At 44.4% G+C, this 20,036-nt stretch overlaps 1 protein-coding gene across 1 annotated transcript in view; it reads left to right on the top strand.

Moving 5' to 3' along the window:
- The window catches only part of LOC311122512 (receptor-type tyrosine-protein phosphatase U-like), a 241,492-nt gene that overhangs the window by 132,353 nt on the left and 89,103 nt on the right, over positions 1-20,036 (top strand). Inside the window, exons 10-13 of the mRNA XM_084158074.1 lie at positions 1,181-1,283; positions 1,513-1,786; positions 12,368-12,404; positions 19,569-19,707. Of these exons, the coding sequence (XP_084014200.1) occupies positions 1,181-1,283; positions 1,513-1,786; positions 12,368-12,404; positions 19,569-19,707 (553 nt within the window). The remainder of the gene's footprint in view (positions 1-1,180; positions 1,284-1,512; positions 1,787-12,367; positions 12,405-19,568; positions 19,708-20,036) is intronic.

Here is a 20,036-nt window from a genome sequence, read left to right as displayed (position 1 = left end):
TCTCTCTCTCTCTCTCTCTCTCTCTCTCTCTCTCTCTCTCTCTCTCTCTCTCTCTCTCTCTCAGTGGGTGTATGAGTGTGTCTCCACGCAAAGGAGAATACTGAGAGTTTTTAATTATAGATTTACTGCTTAATCACTCCTTGGTGGCTGTATGTCAGACAGGGACCTGCTGGCACGTGGCATTATGTATCATCCTCCCCCTCCATACCCCCTCTACTGGCCTACAGTGCAGAACAGCAGAACATTCACTTGTACTGAGCATCTTTCATTGCTACACTGACAACTAGCTTATAGCGCTTATAACGAACTCAACATACTGTACGTGCACCCCTACTAAGACAGCCAGAGAGCCTGCCGTCTACAGTCTACACTCTTCCAGAGTGAACTACCACAGAGCACTCTCTGAACTGTACACAACCCTCAAGCTAATTCTTACTTTATCTCCATTGAGCTTACTCCAATAAACCCCCTCCCAACCGACCAACACCTTTCTGAAATCAAACACCTCACAGACTCTTCGTAGCACGCTAGAGCTTTTATGTTGCGTGTGAATAAAATAAACACACACACATTAAACGCCTCACTTTAATTGAAGGCAGCTTATTCAGCTAGCTGCAATTTTCCAAACCCTCTTTTTTTAATACCATAATCATTGATTCCTCCGTGATAGTTTGCCTTTCCTCCCCCTCACTAATTGACTGGGGATATTAAAGACACGCCGTGCAGAGGGAGGCATCTCCTGGGAGAAACACAGCTTCGGCCAAATCCCTTTAAATGAGAAGCTCCTTCTATATGTCCTGCACTCGCAGGACTTTAAATTGCACTCGGTATCCAAGACAACCAGAACATAGGGAAATTCGGGAGGGCCATTTCTGGGGGAACGGTGACATTGTTTTGTGGATATGAAATTGACTGTCAGTTTCACAAGAGTTGATGGGGTCTGCAGACCTTTTATGAGAGAATAGGGAAAGAGGCTGTGTGTTTATTAGATAGGATGTGTGGATAGACTCAGCTGGTTTTAAAGGGGACTGATGAAGGATGTGTGCGTGTGTGTGTCTGCATGTGAGTGTGTGGCGTGAGAGTATGTGTGTGCGTATGTATATTATCTTGTTTATTACAAGGTCAGTCTAATTGCTATATAAAATAACTTTGTCTGTACTCCTGTGCTCTGTCTCTTCAGCTCCAATGTTTGACTATGGAGACATGCCGTCCCCTCTGAGTGAAACAGAGAGCACGATCACTGTGTTGCTTCGCCCCGCCCTGGGCAGGGGAGCACCCGTCAGGTGAGAACACAACAGCAACAGACACACACAGACATGTACACACAGAGAACATTGTTCATAGTGACATTTCCATTACAATACATAGATATTTAGGATTTATAGACATTTTGATGTCACATTTACAGCACATACATATTATTTGCCAATGCCCCCATATGATCAAACTTAACGAGAAACAATCTTACAATCATTTATACCAACCTCTTATATTGTGCCCTGTCTCTACCAGTAAGTACCAGGTTGTGGTAGAGGAGGAGAGTGGCAGGAAGGTGAAGAGGGAACTGGGGGTTCAGGACTGTTACCCTCTGCCCATGTCCCACGGGGATGCTCAAGCCAGAGGGACCCCCCACTACTACACGGCCGAGCTACCCCCCAGCAGCCTGCCTGAAGCCAGCCCCTTCACCGTGGGGGACAACCACACCTACAATGGCTACTGGAACACCCCGCTGGACCCCCGCAAGAGCTACCTCATCTACTTCCAGGCCATGAGCAACTTCAGAGGGGTGAGTACAGGGCTTGAAGAAGGCTGTGGCTGATTTCTAGATCAACTCCTAGCCCCTAGGCGATCTGAGAGTATGGGTAGGTAAGCAATCGGTCGGTATCAATTAAACGTCGCAATACGGTTTAGAACGTTCGATATTGCTGCTGGGAGATCCCCAGCTCCTTTAAAACCATTGACAACTACGTGCCGTTTTTAAGGGATTTTTAAATCAATGTTATAACTAATTGGTTTTAATATCATCACCTTTTGAAGAGCATAGTCAGAACTACACATTTCCGATGATTCCACATTTAGGTCTATCATCAGAGTTATACGACAAGTAACGCATGCTTTTCAAGATAGGTAAACATGTACTGTTTATTCAGATATGTGAGGGTAGCCTATCCATTTGGCGTATAGCTAGCTAGCTAAGCAAACAATGTGTGATTTAGCTTGCTTAATCAGAGATTAGGCTTTTGGAAAGTGCTTGGCATGGGCAAATCACTTGTCAGAAAACTTAAGACACACGGCGTGGCTAATCTCAGTGCGAAGGCTCCCGGTGAGAGCAGTAGTCCAATTGAGCTGTTATGTTAAAACAAAAAAATGCCCAATGCCATCATGTACTGATTATGAAACACTTATTATTAGAATGTAGCAGATCAAATGAAATCTGGGAACAAATGCAAGATATTGGAGTCACTTTTCAAGTCAAACCAAATACCATACTGTATGGGAAAATATGTGGAACACTTAAAGAGATCTATAAAGAACTTTTTCACCTCATCATATGTGTAGGGAATGCACAAATATGGAAAACCCGATGCCGAATGACAATTGAAATGTCTTGATTCCCAGCCAAACAGTTTTTAAACAAATTAGAACGGAACTGAAAAGGAGAAGAACCAACGAAATGAGGAGGGGACAACGGGAAGTTCTTGACTGTTGATTTAGAAACAAACAAACCAAAAAATATATATATATACAGTGAGGGAAAAAAGTATTTGATCCCCTGCTGATTTTGTACATTTGTCCACTGACAAAGAAATGATCAGTCTATAATTTTAATGGTAGGTTTATTTGAACAGTGAGAGACAGAATAACAACAAAAAAATCCAGAAAAACGCATGTCAAACATGTTATAAATTGATTTTTTCATTTTAATGAGGGAAATAAGTATTTGACCCCTCTGCAAAACATGACTTGTACTTGGTGGCAAAAACCCTTGTTGGCAATCACAGAGGTCAGACGTTTGTTAACAATCCCTTGAAATTGGCAGGCAGTTGTCAATGGTTTTAGAGGAGCTGGGGGTCTCCTTGCCTCCCAGCAGGCAAATCGAACGCTCTGCACCTTATTGTGACATTTTATTGATAACGACCTGCTTGCTTCAGTTGCTAATTGCTTACATCCATCCAATCCTTTCAGATCCACAGGGAGTAGGTTTATGAAAATCTAGTAATTTTCTAACTTCCATTGTCCTCCAAGACTGGCTGAATATATATCCCATACTGTATGCCAGGCTTGAAAGAGCAGGGGAAATTACCTCCTTTAGGCTTGTACCCCATGTGAAAATATTTGTGGTGTGAAATGTGCTTGGAGGGGATTTTTTATTTTATTTTTTTTGCCTGGATTGGCATGGTTCCTAGCTGGAATCCATGTATCTGAACGTGTCCAGTGCTTTGATTCGATGCACAGCATACAAAGGGTGTCAGTTGTGCACATTACTTCCAGCTAGTAAGTCTGTGATTAGCTGGAATTACTCAGAGAGACAACAAAGAGACAAGTGGGCTCTCCTTTTCTTATCCACCCCACATTATCCCTCCCTACATTCTCAGATTTATTCCAGACCACCATCCTCTGTTCCTGTTCTCTCACTCCTCTGCTCCTCTCCTGCCCAAATAAAGCTGCAGCAGTCCCAATCATACACCAAGGAAGCTCCATTATCAGTCCAAACCGCCATTACAGGATCACCCGCTATCTGGCAGAGACAATTACTTAGGGATAATTGGACACAGGTGCAGATGATCAGAGATATACATTTTCTATTTTAATATTCAGAGAGCACGGCAAGGCTTTTCTTTGCAAATCTAAATCTGGGCCAGCATTCGGAGCAACCTTTTGTGGATCATCAGTAAGGTAATGGATTCCTACAGGCCTTTGCATCGTTGCTCTTTTCGATACCTCTGGATAGCATGGTATGGTAGGTTACCTTTGTTATTTTAGAGTCTTTAAGGTGGAAGTCTGATAAATGGGTGTATTCTAGTCTAGGGCCCATCAGCAACTCACCTCCCATCAGCAACTCACCCCCCTTTTCCTCCAGCGGTAGTGGTGGTGGCTTTTTCCGGCCAGTGGAGCATTACTAGGGGCAGTGCAGCGTTAGCAGTTCACACAACTGGGTTAATAAGCGGCAGGATTAGACAGTGAAGAGTCTGGCTTTACCGGCGGATGGGATTAGGGCTTTGTTTTGGCTGGCAGCGAGCCAGACTCCAGCGCTAGGAGCGGGCGGGGCAATGGAGGCACAGGAACCGATCACAAGGCCCAGCCCTAAGTCCCCAGGGGGCTCTGCCAGCCAAGGCCATGCGGGCACCAAGGGTATACAGTAGTTACACAGTCAGTCAGGCGGTCCCCATATCAGTTCCAGGGCTCTCCCCATGGGCACAGAGTATCCACACTCCCTTCATGCCAGATCACCTTCTTGGGCTTATATACCCCTCATACAGAGGAGTGTTCATGTACACTTTTAGAAGTAAAGGAGCCTGGAAGAAGCTTTTGGGATTCTAAAAATTGTCACACAGGGGGAACTTTTCACATGGGAACCTATTCTAATATTCTAATATGATATTAGCATTGCTGATTACATGTAGAGCCATGACAGTCATCTGATGCAATTAACACTTTATATAGTAATAATACTTACAGCCATGCGTGAATACATTTTACCTATGGGTGGTCCCGGGAATCAAACCCACTATCCTGGCGTTGCAAGCACCAAATCTGGGGAACAACAGTATGTTAAGGGGGGTAGAAGGGGGAAAAGAAAAATGAGGGAAAAAATTGAGAAAAAGAAAGAAAAAGAAAAAAATGTCAGGTTCATCTTCATAAGTGTTTATTAATAATTCTTTATTATGATCAGCTGAAAAACGCTAAAACATTTTTTTCCCTGTGTTTGAGGAAGGGAATAATGGACCTGTAGGTCCCAAGTTCGAATCCCGCCTCAGACAGAAATAAAATATCTTAACAACCACTATAGTCTCCAAAAGTTGTAAATTGTCAATGACAAATCAAATCAGATTTTATTGGCCACATGCGCCGAATACAACAGGTGCAGACATTACAGTGAAATGCTTACTTACAGCCCTTAACCAACAGTGCATTTATTTTTTATAAAAAAGTAAAATAAAACAACAACAACAAAAGTGTTGAGAAAAAAAGAGCAGAAGTAAAATAAAATAACAGTAGGGAGGCTATATATAAAGGGGGGTACCGGTGCAGAGTCAATGTGCGGGGGCACCGGCTAGTTGAGGTAGTTGAAGTAATATGTACATGTGGGTAGAGTTAAAGTGACTATGCATAAATAATTGACAGAGTAGCAGCAGCGTAAAAAGATGGGGGTGTGGTTGGGGGGGCAGTGCAAATAGTCTGGGTAGCCATGATTAGCTATCCTTTAGTTAAATTGGCAACTATTAGCATGCAACAATATAATGATTTACAGTATGATTGATTAGCTATTACTGTCGGATCTTACTTTGTTATTTGAAAAGTTAAATTCACCCCCACTTTTTCTATCAGGATTGCTGTTGGTCGCGCTAGCTCCAGCCAACCAGCTTGCTTTTTTCTTTCACGTCATCCATAATTCAAAGATGGAGGGGTGAGACGCTATTATGTGTGTCCTCCTTCCAAAGAAGGAGAAGCTATACATGATTGGCTTATGAAATATGGACAACTGGATGGTGATTGGACATGTATGATAGCCTTACGTGAGTTAAGTGGCACCATGCTCTACCAACTGAGCTACAGAGGACCATATTCAACATTGCTATTAAACTAGTACTCATGTAGGAATGGGTCATTGTTTAGAAGTTGCTAGCAATCCCATAAAGCCATCGCCAAAAGCAGCATATTTTAATCTTCTTCAGAGTCTAGCAGCGCAACAAATGCAATGGCAAAATAAATTCAAAGTGCTCTGTACTAGAGGTCTTCACGGATCCACCTGTACCCGAATACTGGAGACCCGATCCGGGACCCAAGCGAATTCGGATCCAGAATTCTAAATAATGTCACGGGTCTGGGTCGGATCTTATATGATTGTCAAGGTTCTCGGGTATGTGTAATTTTAACTGACTTGTCCAGAAGGGCCCGTACAGATCTGAAAGCGACTGCTGGAGTAGAGAGAGAGAAAGTTTATAATTTATGCTGCTGCTCTTGCTTTTCACGAGAGTGGAGCATGGCGCATGTAGCTTCTTGTTGTTGTTGGCCAATCATAAGTCATCAAAGCGGCAATAGGCTACAGTGATATAGCCTCCGTGTGTGGCAAAAGTTAGGAAATATCTAATCAATGGAATATGGAATTAAAATGACGGAATTAAAAGTTAAAGTAGAAGGATAGGCTACAATATTTGGTTGGTTGCTGTCTCTTGTCTCTCCCTCCTACCTCACAGTATGGCCCTAGTTGTCCGCGAGTCCGTTCGGAACTGGTCTATATTTTAAAAATGTATTTATGCATATTGGGTCCAGTTGGGAAAGCCCCAGATCCATTTCGTAACGGGTACTCTGCACGCACCAGCAAAAAGGTTCCTCTAGGAACCTTTGCTACATTGAAACATTGAAGGTTCATCCAAGAACCCCTCAACTAACCAATGGTACAAAAGCAACGGGGGGGAACAATAATAAAGAAGACTAATACTGTATATACTGTGGGAGACCAGGGGGTTTGATCTAGACACAGACACAAGTGTGATACCTCAGTTTCAAGGGTGTTTATTTAAAACAATAAAGAAAAAGAAACAGGTCTCCTCCAGGAGACCACTTCTGGGTTACCGACTTCTGGGTTCCGGGGAAAACTTTCTCCTCTGGTGCCCAGACTACCTTCCGGTTTGGGCACCAACACAATGGGGCTGCACCATGCGCTGTGGGACTCCTCGATGACTCCTATCCTCAGCATAGCCTCCACCTCCTGCGTCACGGCCTTCCTTCGGAACTCGGGGATCCGGTATGGCCTCTTTTGTACCGTTTCTCCGGGCCGGGTGCGGACGTGGTGTTCAATGAGGGTCGTTTGGCCCGACTTCTCTGAGAACACGGCGGTGTTCCGATCGATGAGCTCCCGGAGTGCTTGCTTCTGGGCCGGTCCGAGGTCGTCATTGCTCGGGGGTCGAAGTCCCGTATTTTGACCACAACATGGCCAAGGCTGTCCTCACGTGCCACCTCTTCAATAGGTTCACGTGGTAAATCTGTTGGGGTTTCCGTCTCCCCAGCTGCCGTACGCGGGAATTTACGGGTCCCAGCTTCTTTGTCACCTTGAGACGGGAACTTACTTTCTGCGGTGGGGATTAAAACTAGCACCTTGTCATCCACATGGAACGCTCGGGGCTGGGTCCCCCGATTGTAGACCTTGACTTGGGCGGCGATCCGTTCCTGGGTCTTGTCCATTCCCAGGTGCGCCCCCAACAAATGGGTGTGGGCCAGCTGAAGAACGGTTCCGACATACGGGCGGGCCAGCAACAGCACCTCTCGAAGTTCAACCTGTTCGTGCGACACCTGATACAACAGGTTTTTTTTGGGGGGGGGGAAATGTGGGTATCGCCAGTCACTCACCCCCGGAAGAAGCTGGCCATCCACTGGGCGGTCCCGAACTGACCTCTCAGGGGGCTCAGGGCAGGTGTCTCAGCGGGCCCCTCGAAATCGAGGAGGGGGAGCATGGGCTCCTCCTCCGGTTGTTCACCAGGTGAGGTTGGTTCCGGCGCCCCCTTGAACCCCAACTCCGGGTCCGTAGACACAGGGTTGGCAACCGCTTGCTTCCGGGCCACGCAGATGACGTTCCATCCCCGCTCTCGTCTGTCGCTGGCTCGTACTCTTTTCCCCAGCCTGTGCCTCCACGGTGCCGTGGACAATCTCATCCCACGAGGAGAAGTACCGACAACTCAGGTACGGCACCCACCACCATCTGGCAGCTCACTTGTGGCGTCACAATGGTGGCCTGCCTGGTCGAATACCGTTTGGTGCCGTCGTGGACACAGGAGACGGACATCTCCTCACCACGGTCATTCGGATGGGCCAGCAGACGCGCTTGTACGAGCATTACCACACTCCCGGAATCCAACAGTGTGGGTGTCGTGACCGTCGACTGTTCGGTGTTGAGGTCAAAATACGCCTTTTGAGCGTCTCCGGACAGGAACGGGGCCAGCAAACTCGCCCACTTCGCCTTGGGCAATCCTTCCCAGAGTGTTGTCCGTTCGAACTTGCAGAGGTAGGTCTCGTTCTCGTCATCCTCCATTAGCTTGATTAAAAACCGGTTGGGATGTGATTCGGTCTGTGTTTCTCCTCGCAGCTTCCTGACTTCCTCAAGCAGCCGGAATTCTGTAGAAGCTGTTCTTCCAGCATTCGTTCCTGAATGTCCTGTTGTGCTTGTTGGGCCCAAACGAACTGAGCTATCAACTCGTCCATGCTGATATTGTGTAAACGTCAACCCTGGTCTGACCACGTTGTCAGATTGCCCTCGTTCTCCACCACTTGTGGCAGGTTCTAGCAGACCGTGAGGACGTCTATCCGGTAGCAACCTCTCACTACCTCCAACCCTCCCGTGTGCTGCCCTCCTGGCAGCTTTATGGGCCCTGTATGGCTGGTAAGCAATCAGCCCCTTGATTACTCACCAGCCTCAATCAGCCCCAATTAGTCCTAGCCGGAGGACCCGTCAAGACCTGGCACGTCCAGCAGAGGGAGCCACCGCCACGTGATGTAGACTCCGATTGTCACCAGGCCTCGACGAGTCTCCCACTGGTGGCTTGTCCGTGGGGGTAAATGTTAATTGGGATGTGGGATAGAATATCCAAAGGGGGAGCAGCAAGGCGGGGGGGGGTACTCCTAATGGAGTAATGGAAGCGAGGAGAACATGCCGAGGCTCAGGTGGCTGAGGTCCTTGATGATCATCTTGGCCTTCCTATGACACCTGGTGTTGTAGGTTTCCAGGAGGGCAGGCAGTGAGCACACAATGGTGCATTCAGCTAAGCGTACCACCCTCTGTAGAGCCTTGCGGTCAGTGGTGGTGGAGTTGACATACCAGGCCGTGATGCATCCCGACAGTATGCTATTGATGGTGGTCCTGTAGAACACTGTGAGGGCCCTCGGGGACAGGCTACATTTCTTCAGCCTTCTGAGGTTTGACCATTTCAGCTCATCTTAGATGTGTACACTGAGTTTTTGACCATCTCCAAGCTTATGAGGATGGGGGAGTGTCCAACCTGGTTCCTCCTGAAGTCCACAATCAGCTCCTTTGTTTTGCTGACGTTGAGGGAGAGGTTGTTTACCTGGCACCATGCCGTCAGAGTGCCTACCCCCTCTCTGTAGGCCATCTTGTCTTTGTTGGTAATCAGGCCTACTACTGTCATGTCATCAGCGAACTTGATGATGGAGTTGGAACTGTGTGAGGCCACGCAGTCGTGGGTATACAGGGAGTACAGGAGGGAACTGTTGAGGGTCAGTGTGGAGGTAATGTTACCTACCACCCCCTCGGGGGTGGCCCATAAGGAAGTCCAGGACCCAGTTGCATAGGGAGGAGTTCAGTCCCAGGGTTGTGAGCTTTGTGATGAGCTTAGAGGGCACTATGGTATTGAAGGCTGAGCTGTAGTTGATGAACACCATCCTCACATATGCATTCCTTTTGTCCTGGTGGGTCCGCAATGGCAATTGCGTCGTCCGTGGATCTGTCAGGGTGGTAGGTGAATTGGAGATGTTTGAGTGTGTTGGGGAGGGAGGAGGTGATATGGACTTTGACTAGCCTCTCGAAGCACTTCATGGTGACCGAAGTGAATGCTACGGGTCGGTAGTCATTCAGTTCAATTACTTTCCCTTTCTTGGGAACAGGGATGATAGTGGACATCTTGAAGCAGGTGGGGATAACAGCCTGAGCTAGTTATGGACTGGAGTTGCAGCGATGGGACAAGACTGTAACTACCAATTGGATATCATGAAATTGGGGAGAGAAAGGGGTAAAAAAAAAATGTTTTAAAGAGTTCAGTATTCTTGATTAGGTCTTATACAGTATACTGTGCTTACATTCCATTTTGTTCCTTAATTTTCAGTGTATGGTTAATTACACCTCAGCATCACAAACCTTTTATTTTGGTCTGAATAGGCTTTGTTAAGGGCCAACATTACAGCTATAAGTGGCCCTCATAAAGATTGGCAGAGACATTTAAAAAGTGAAAGAGACAAACAATATTTGGCATGCTTATAAGCTGGAGGTTTGCTGTCAAGCCTCTGTGTAATTGCTTTGATTGATACATCTAAAGAGGCACTTGAAAGATGGTGCATTCTGACTGTCTCTTTGAAGAACACAGCATGGGAAGCATTTCAATCACAACACCCACTGCGTCTCCTAATGGCACACTCACACAGGCTAACCTGCATGTACTGTAGTAACGATGGCTACCAGGGCTGCCAACCCCTCTGGCATGACTGGCACAGTATGTGCGGGCGGTAGGGCATCTGTGTCCCCTATGTGGGCTATCTGTTTCTGCTCTCAAGCTCACCAATTAACTCCACTCTCCTGCCTTCCACACACAGACCGATGACGTGCCAGAATGGATGGTTTGAGCTGCAATTTATCACCTCTACTTTCTGCGTTACACATTTTTCTGTCAAGTGTAGTAAACCAAGTGTGCTCAGTCATATTCCCCATCACCCGGAATGGTTATAGAAGTCTTCATAATTTATTTGCTTGGAGTTTTCTGACAGATCTGCTTTTGGAGAGCCAGGCTGGGCATGGTTGCTTTCGTGAATTTGATTAAGTGGAAGGACGCAGGGATTAAGTCCTGCGACAGTGACTGTACAATCAGGGATCAGTCACCGTTCCGCCACTACCACACAAGCCAAAGTATTTATATGCGGGAACACGTTTGATTGGAGAACCATCTAATGAGTGAACATGTAGTTCATCTGAAACATTCTTACGAGAGTTTAAAAACAACATGTATTTAGTTTTGCCCGTATTAAGCACTGTGGCCAATTTATTTTGCTCATTTGTACCCCAGTATCTCTATTTGCACATCATCTCTTGCACATCTATCATTCCAGTGTTAATACTAATTGTAATTATTTTGCACTATAGCCTATTTATTGCCTTACCTCCATAACTTGCTACATTTGCACACACTGTATATATATTTATTTCTGTTGTATTTTTGACTTTGTTTTGTTTTACCCCATATGTAACTCTGTGTTGTTGTTTTTATCGCACTGCTTTGCTTTATCTTGGCCAGGTCGCAGTTGTAAATGAGAACTTGTTCTCAACTGGTTTACCTGGTTAAATAAAGGTGAAATAAAAAAATAAAAAAATAAAATAAACTGTTAAATCAGCATGGAATTCCTGCATAGATTCCTGCAAATGATTGCCTTGATGCAGTGAGGAATTACCCCTGTATTTTTATGGGCTGGTTTCTGTCTGTCTTGATAGTCTTTGTATTTGAATGTCAAAAGCATACTACAATTACATTTTCACAGCGTTTACTGGAGCTAAAAAAGAGAGTTGAATGTGTGTGAATGTTTTAGTCAGTTTGTTTTTGGATCATTTCTGTGTGTGTCATCAATATGCCTCCCTATGTGTCTGTGTTTTTTAGGCAAAAAAACCCAGCACCATAGGTTTAAGAGTGGGTTTAGGAGGAAATCAGCTTGAAATGGATTTTCAATTAAAAAAGGCAATTTAGCCGCAGTTTGAGAGGAGGGCCCTTGCTCCTTTCCGAATGGGCAGATTTGCATAATTGTCCCATAAGGCCTGAATCTGTCAATTTTAATTTGATAATGCATCTCCTCGTCGAGTTGGCAAGACGGAATTGGATTACGGTCTTGGATCTCATTAGTGTTGTTTGACAAAGGTCCTTTTCATAACACAAGATGTCATCAGCTGAAATCTGAAGGAAATTAATTCATTTTTATAGCGGCATATTGGTCCAGCGCCATCTTCTCAATTTGGTTAATTTCCCTTTCAGCAAATCTTCCTTTCTCTCTCTAAACACTTTACCTCAGCTCTTGGCTTGCATATTGTTTGACATTCACTGGTGTTATATCTTTATAAGTGACTATCAGTTTAGCTGATTGAATGCCTCCTCAGTATTCCACTCATGGGGCTCTATTTTGAGTGTCTTTCAATCCAATATGCTGGTCCCTAAAGATGTAAGAAAATCCTACAGTGAATGTTTGTCTTATTTTCATCTGTTGAAGATAATTTGCTTTGTGATTTTATTGTCAAAACACCATCTTGGTGTTCAGCCAAAATTATATATATTCTCTTATATTTTCTTTCATGCTAGGTGCATCGTTACTGCCTGCATTCTACAGGATGCAAAGCATTGGCAATGTTCCCACCTCTGATCTCTGTATTCTCTATTTTTTTCAGGAAACCAGAATAAACTGCATCCGAATAGCCCGCAAAGGTAATTCAACATGAATATTTTCATTGAACAATACGGTGACCTTCCATGGATCTCCCTGAGTCTCTGAAGTCCTGTAGGCTTTACTGTGGCATGTTGACCTTACACTCTAAATACAACTCCAAAGATGAAAAGATGTGTTGTGTTCAGGTCCGAACCCTAGTTTCTGTGCTGGTATTCCAGACATGTACAGTAGATGGAGTTTAGCATGCGGGACAAGCAGCGGGATTTCTCTGAAGATCCATGTTGTTTAGTGATGAGCCAGACTCCTGTGAGCTTTCCTCTCCTTGCCTTCAGAGAAAAGGACAGCAAGCAGGGAGAGATTAGAGGTCAGGCTTTCATCATGTTTGTTTGGGGGGACACAGCAATATCAAAGGCAGTTCCACTGTTCCCGTCAGACAGCTACACTACGCAGAGGGGGAGGGAAACATCTGAGGGCTTTTGACCCCTGTCTGCTCAAGAAGGGCCCTTCACATCAAAAACACAGATGGAACTACCTGAGCCCATCAATATGAGCAATGTTTCTCCCCTCTTCCTCCCTCCCACTCTCTCTCACCCTGCCACAGGAACTCAAAGGGACACGAAAAGGGCATAGAAATTATGGTGACTAAAAGTCATGTATTTATAGTTATCATAGTGCTGCAACAGTAAGCTAGTCTTGCTAGTAAATTGACTTGGCGAGCTGTACTTTTCGGTGAAGGCCTCTTTTTGTGACTGAATAATGAAGAGACCAGGCGCTCTTGAAGCATGAAGCTAAAAGGCAAGGCCAGCCATTTTAGCTCTGCGTCTCACTCCATCTGGTCCTCACAGACACCCAGTTGGGCTTTGAATAATTACGCCTCGACACATTGATGAACTTTACACAGTATGTGCCTATTTTCTCTGGCACATACTGTAGGGGAAGGCCGTTTGAGAGAGAGGGAAAGGAAGTAAACATAAAGGGCCTTGATGAGAACCCTATGAAAATGTATTTGAACATTTAGGCTCCCGAGTGGTGCAGCGGTCTAAGGCACTGCATCTCAGTGCTTGAGGCGTCACTACAGACCCCCTGGTTTGATTCCAGGCTGTATCACAACCAGCCGTGATTGGGATTCCCATAGGGCGGCGCACAATTGGCACAGCGTCGTCCGGGTTTGGCCGGTGTAGGCCGTCATTGTAAATAAGAATTTGTTCTTAACTGACTTGCCTAGTTAAATAAAGGTAAAATAAAATAAATAAAACATTCAGCCACATTGTATCTTAACCCCCAAAATAGCTTTCAAATTGGTTAGAATCAACATTAGATACTTTAATCAGCCTTTTAACATCCTGCTTGAAAAACAGGAAATAATATGGTGTCCGACAGGGTTAAGTAAGAAGACCAGCTTTAGAAACCACCACTGATGTAACTAAACTGACCAATAGGATACCCCAGATCATTTTATATTTCAAGGTACGACACATCAGTACCAGTGGTTAGTAATTATTTATCTGTTTGATCCCTCTAACGTTAAACATGGTTGCTGCTGTATCACCTGATTTTACTGGTTGTGAAGCGTTACTTTTAAACAGCCTATCACCAGCAAAGTGGAGGCAAATTATTTGGGTTTAGATAACAAAGCTGGAGATTACATATCAACTTCCAGGTGACAGTTTAATTAACTATCTCTTGGCAGCCCCCAACACAACAATAGACTTCCATTTCTCCTCTAAGTGCTAATTCCCATTCTCAGCCAGCCGGCAGGTGTATGGATTAATGTGGAAAAAATGTAATGTTTGGCTTAATAGAAATTCTCAGACTAAATGTGTGAAGACGGTCGTATCTGTCCAGGGTGTCAGATAAATAAATAGATGTTTCCCCCCTCAGCCATGTTATTAGCATGAAAAATATAGGCCTACTCCTGTATTTAACATGATGAATTGAAGTTATATATGACTTCTCCATCTCTCTGTGTTGGTAGGAACAAAGTCTTTAATACATTTTCTGCCAACTACAGTACCTTTAGAAAGTATTCACACCCCTTGACTTTTTCCACATTTTGTTGTGTTACGGCCTGAATTTAAAATGGATTAAATAGAGATTGTTTTGTCACTGGCCTACACAAAATATCCCATAATGTCAAAGTGGAATTATGTTTTTGTACAAATTAATGCTAAATTAAAAGCTGAAATGTCTTGAGTCAATAAGTATGCAACCCCTTTCTTATGGCAAGCGTATACAGTGCCTTCGGAAAGTATTCAGACCCCTTGACTTTTTCCACATTTGGTACGTTACAGCCTTGTTCTAAAATTGATTAAATAAAAATATTTCCTCGGCATCTACACACAATATCCTGTAATGACAAAGTGAAAACAGATTTGTAAAAATTTTAGCAAATGTATTAAACATTTTAAACAGAAATACCTTATTTACGTAAGTATTCAGACCCTTTGCTATGAGACTAGAAATTGAGCTCAGGTGCATCCTGTTTCCATTGAACATCCTTGAGATGTTTCTACAACTTGATTGGAGTCCACCTGTGGTAAATTCAATTGATGGACATGATTTGGAAAGGCACACACCTGTTTATATAAGGTCCCACAGTTGACAGTGCATGTCAGAGCAAAAACAAAGCCATGAGGTCGAAGGAATTGTCCGTAGAACTCTGAGACAGGATTGTGTCGAGGCACAGATCTGGGGAAGGGTACCAAAACATTTCTGCAGCATTGAAGGTCCCCAAGAACACAGTGGCCTCCATCACTCTTAAATGGAAGAAGTTTGGAACCACCAAGACTCTTCCTAGAGCTGGCCGCCCGGCCAAACTGAGTAATTGGGGGAGAAGGGCCTTGGTCAGGGAGGTGACCAAGAACCCGATGGTCACTTTGACAGAGCTCTAGAGTACCTCTGTGGAGATGGGACAACCATCTCTGCAGCACTCCACCAATCAGGCCTTTATGGTAGAGTGGCCAGACGGAAGCCACTCCTCAGTAAAAGGCACATGACAGCCCACTTGGAGTTTGCCAAAAGGCATCTAGAAACAAGATTCTCTGGTCTGATGAAACCAAGATTGAACTCTTTGGCCTGAATGCCAAGCATCACATATGGAGGAAACATGGCACCATCAGCGGCAGGGTCTGAGAGACTAATCAGGATTGAGGCAAAGGTGAACAGAGCAAAGTACAGAGAGATCGATGAAAACCTGCTCCAGAGCTCTCAGGACCTCAGACTGGCGCGAAGGTGCACCTTCCAACAGGACAACGACCGTAAGCACACAGCCAAGACAAAACAGGAGTGGCTTCGGGACAAGTCTGTGAATGTCCTTCAGTGGCCCAGCCATAGCCTGGACTTAAACCTGATCGAACATCTCTGGAGAGACCTGATAATAGCTGTGCAGCAATGCTCCCCATTTAACCTGATAGAGCTTGAGAAGATCTGCAGAGAAGAATGGGAGAAACTCCCCAAATATCGGTGTGCCAAGCTTGTAGTGTCAAACCCAAGAAGACTTGAGGCTGTAATCGCTGCCAAAGGTGCTTCAACAAAGTACTGAGTAAAGGGTCTGAATACTTACTGTAATATTTTCTTTTTGTTTTGCAAAAATGTCTAAAAACCTGTTTTTGCTTTGTCATTATGGGGTATTGTGTGTAGATTGAGGGGAAAAAATAATTTACTCAATTTTAGAATAAGGCTGTAACCTAACAAAATCTGGAAAAAGTCAAGGGGTCTGAATACTTTCCGAAGGCATTGTAAGTTCAGGAGTAAAAATGTGCTTAACAAGTCACATAATATGTTGCATGGACTGACTCTGTGTGCAATAATAGTGTTTAACATGATTTTTGAATGACTACCTCATCTCTGTACCCCACACCTACAATTATCTGTAAGGTTCCTCAGTCGAGCAGTGAATTTCAAACAGAGATCCAACCACAAAGACCAGGGAGGTTTTTCATAGCCTCGCAAAGAATGGCACCTATTGGTAGATGGATAAAAAAGCAGACATTGAATATCCCTTTGAGCATGGTGAAGTTATAAATTACACTTTGGATGGTGTATCAACACACCCAGATACAGGCGTCCTTCATAACTCAGTTGCCGGAGAGGAAGGAAACTGCTAAGGGATTTCACCATGAGGCCAATGGTGACTTTAAAACAGTTACAGAGTTTAATGGCTGTGACAGGAGAATGGATCAACAGGATGGATCAACAACATTGTAGTTACTCCACAATACTATCCTAAATGACAGAGTGAAAAGAAGAAGGAAGCCTGTACAAAATACAAATATTTCAAAACATGCATCCTGTTTGCAACAAGTCATTAAAGTAATACTACAAGAAGTGTGGCAAAGCAATTCGCTTTTTGTCCTGAATATATTTGGGAAAAATCCATTACAACATTATTGAGTTTCAGGATAAAACAATTAATGTGATGGTGCTAAGCACATAACAAAATCCTAGCGGAAAACCTGGATTAGTCAGCTTTCCACCAGACACTGGGAGATGAATTCACCTTTCAGCAGGACAATAACCTAAAACACAAGACCATATATACACTGGGGTTGCTTACCAAGAGGACAGTGAATGTTCCTGAGTGGCCAAATTACAATTTTGACTTAATTCTACTTGAAAATCTATGGCAAGACCTGAAAATGGTTGTCTAGCAATGACCAACAATCATTTTGACAGAGCTTGAAGAATTTTGAAAAGAATAATGGGCAAATGTTGCACAATCCAGGTGTGGAAAGCTCTTATAGACTTGCCCAGAAAGACTCACAGCTGTAATCGCTGCCAAAGGTGCTTCTACAAAATATTGACTCAGGGGTGTGAATACTTATGTAAATTAGATATTTCTGTATTTCATTTTCAATAAATTTGCACAAATTTCTAAAAACATGTTTTCACTTTGTCATTATGTGGTATTGTGTGTAGATGGGTGAGAAAAACAAATCTATGTAATCCATTTTGAATTCAGGCTGTAACATAACAAAATGTGGAATAAGTCAAAGTGTATGAATACCTTTTGATGGGAGGCTGGCTGAATTAGTTATACCTCTTACCCTTGTATGTCAAGCATACTTGTGATACACAAAAGGATTACCTACAAGGCCGGTGTATCCACTCTGTCAGGGAAGACATCGCTCAGAGTCCATTTAGTCTACGTGAACTGTACACCAATGACTAAATGTGATAGACTGTAAAAACATTAGTGAAAGAGTACATACAAGGCTGCTAAAACTTTGGGACTATCCCTTAGTATTGATCAAATGCAACGAGTCATATACTTGGTGATTTTTCATTAAAAAACCCTGGGCACCAACCAGAAACCTTTCCAAAAATTCCTGAAAGAAAACTAGATCTCGTCCTGATATTCTCCCCCATAGGGATGAGGTCGGTGAAATGCCCCTGGGCCTGGTTGCACAAGGAGAGGGCTAAAACATGGCTCCTTTTCCCTTTCCTCTTTCCTCTGCCCCAGATCTCATTCTTCCCTTGTGAGCCTCTTCATTCCAACCACTAGCTAGCTATCTAGACCTGTTTCCTTAGGCCAGCTCTGACTTTCTCCTCCACTAGAGGATGGCTGTGCTGTTCCAAAAGGCACAGTAGGGCTGGTTGAAGGGCTGCTTGGGCCGTAAGGAGAGGCTGACACTACACAGAGAAAGTAGATCATTGGGTTCCTGCTACAAGACAAAAAAAGCTTATTGCTTCTCCTCCTAGTTCCATAAGTGTAGAGCTTTGTACCAGTGAGATGAGTAACTTGCTATTATAATAATGGCCTTTACCATATCTCACAGACACTGGGGCACCTTGCAATTATACTGGGGAAAGGGGAATACCTAGCCAGTTGCACAACTGAATACATTAAACCGAAATGTCTTCTGCATTTAAACCAACCCCTCTGAATCAGAGAAGTGTGGGGGGGTGCCTTAATCGACATCATTGGCGCCCAAGGAGCAGTTGTTGGGGTTAACTGTCTTGCTCAAGGGCAGAATGGTAGATTTTTCCACCTTGCCGGTTAGGGGATTCGAACTAGCAACCTTTCGGTTACTGGCCCAACACTCTTAATGGCTAGGGTACCTGCCACCCATACTCTACTGTACTCGTGTGGATTTAAATAAACAACACTATAGTCTTGGATTTAGATTAGTATTGTCTTGGATTTCCTCCACAAAAACGCTTTTGTTTTGATGTGGCATTAAACATACTGCAGTTGAACAGAATGTCTTCGTCTTCAAGCAAAGTCACATTCATTCGTGCACACAATTGAAAACGAAAAGGTCCAGGTAGGCCATCTCTATTTCAGTCTGTGTTCTTGTGCTTGGTGCCCATTGAACACGACCTAGGTACTCAGTATGGCAAGTTTGTGAAGACCCTCCACAAAACATTGCCCGGTCCTAGACAACTTTTATCCCTGGCCTCATACAGTATATTTCAACCCTCCTTTCCTGTGTATCACTCGAAGACACAAAGGGCTTTTGTTGTCAAAGGAGACGCAAACCTTTCCCCATGGCTATAAAAAGATTATGTATGATTAGCTTATTGAAAAACTCTCACATCACAGTGCTCTGTTTATGTCTCCCATCCAATTATTTTTTTCTAATGAACATAAGGTGTCTATATTAGCAGGAGCTGATGCGCCTGTGCGGTCATGGTGATTCTCTATTGGCTGCATAAGATGTGGGCACCACAAACCCTCTGTAAATGTGTTTATTGTACATGCTGGTAGCCAGACAGTTTCAATATATAACAATCGTCCCTTGAAACATACTGCCATTGAAATAAAGTAAACCGTGCATATGAATGTGCAGATGTGGCGGTGAAGAGTCTGTTTTGAAACATTCTATATTTTCTCAGCAGTCAGGGAGGTTAGTGTGAATGCAGCCATTGGGATGTTACGGGTCAGGATTTGACAGAGTGATGGCTGCTGTGTATGATAAGCATTGATTATTGAACTGCATTTTAAGCCTGTACATTTCTTCCTTTCTCTGTCTCCCTTCTTTTTTCTGTCCCCCTCTCTCATCCCTCTCTGTCTGTATCTCTCCTTCCTTCTGTTTCTCTCTCTCTCTCTCTCTCTCTCTCTCTCTCTCTCTCTCTCTCTCTCTCTCTCTCTCTCTCTCTCTCTCTCTCTCTCTCTCTCTCTCTCTCTCCCTCCCTTCTTCTCTCCCTTCTTCTCTCCCTCTCTCTGCCTCCCCCCTCCTCCCTTCATCCCTCTCTCTCAGCGGCCTGTAAGGACCACCGGCGGGCTCTGGAGGTGTCCCAACACTCAGAGGAGATGGGGCTGATCCTGGGGGTGTGTGCTGGGGGCCTGGTGGTGCTCATCCTGCTCCTGGGGGCCATCATCATCATCATCAAGAAGGGGTGAGTCACTGGCCCACATTTTTATACCACCTCAAAGGCACATGATTACCACACAGCGTGGTAATTGTTTCCTAACTGACAATTCTCTGGACCACACAAACCATGCTTGTGTATCTGTAGAATGTTGATGTTATTTTTGAGATTCTACCCTCGAGTTTTCCCTAGAACTCGCAAGGGGGGGGGGGCTGCACTACCTCCCATTCCCTTATGGTGTACCAGAGGGACCACACCGCTCTCATCTGCAGGGCTTATCTGAGTGTGAAATATTTAATTAAAGGCGAATACAATTCAATAACTCACTTAATTACGCACGCCCGGCAGCGGCATGA

This window comes from Coregonus lavaretus (assembly GCF_964263955.1).
Source record: "Coregonus lavaretus genome assembly, chromosome: 3".
NCBI lineage: Eukaryota > Metazoa > Chordata > Actinopteri > Salmoniformes > Salmonidae > Coregonus > Coregonus lavaretus.
This window is presented reverse-complemented; position numbering and strand designations above follow the sequence as displayed.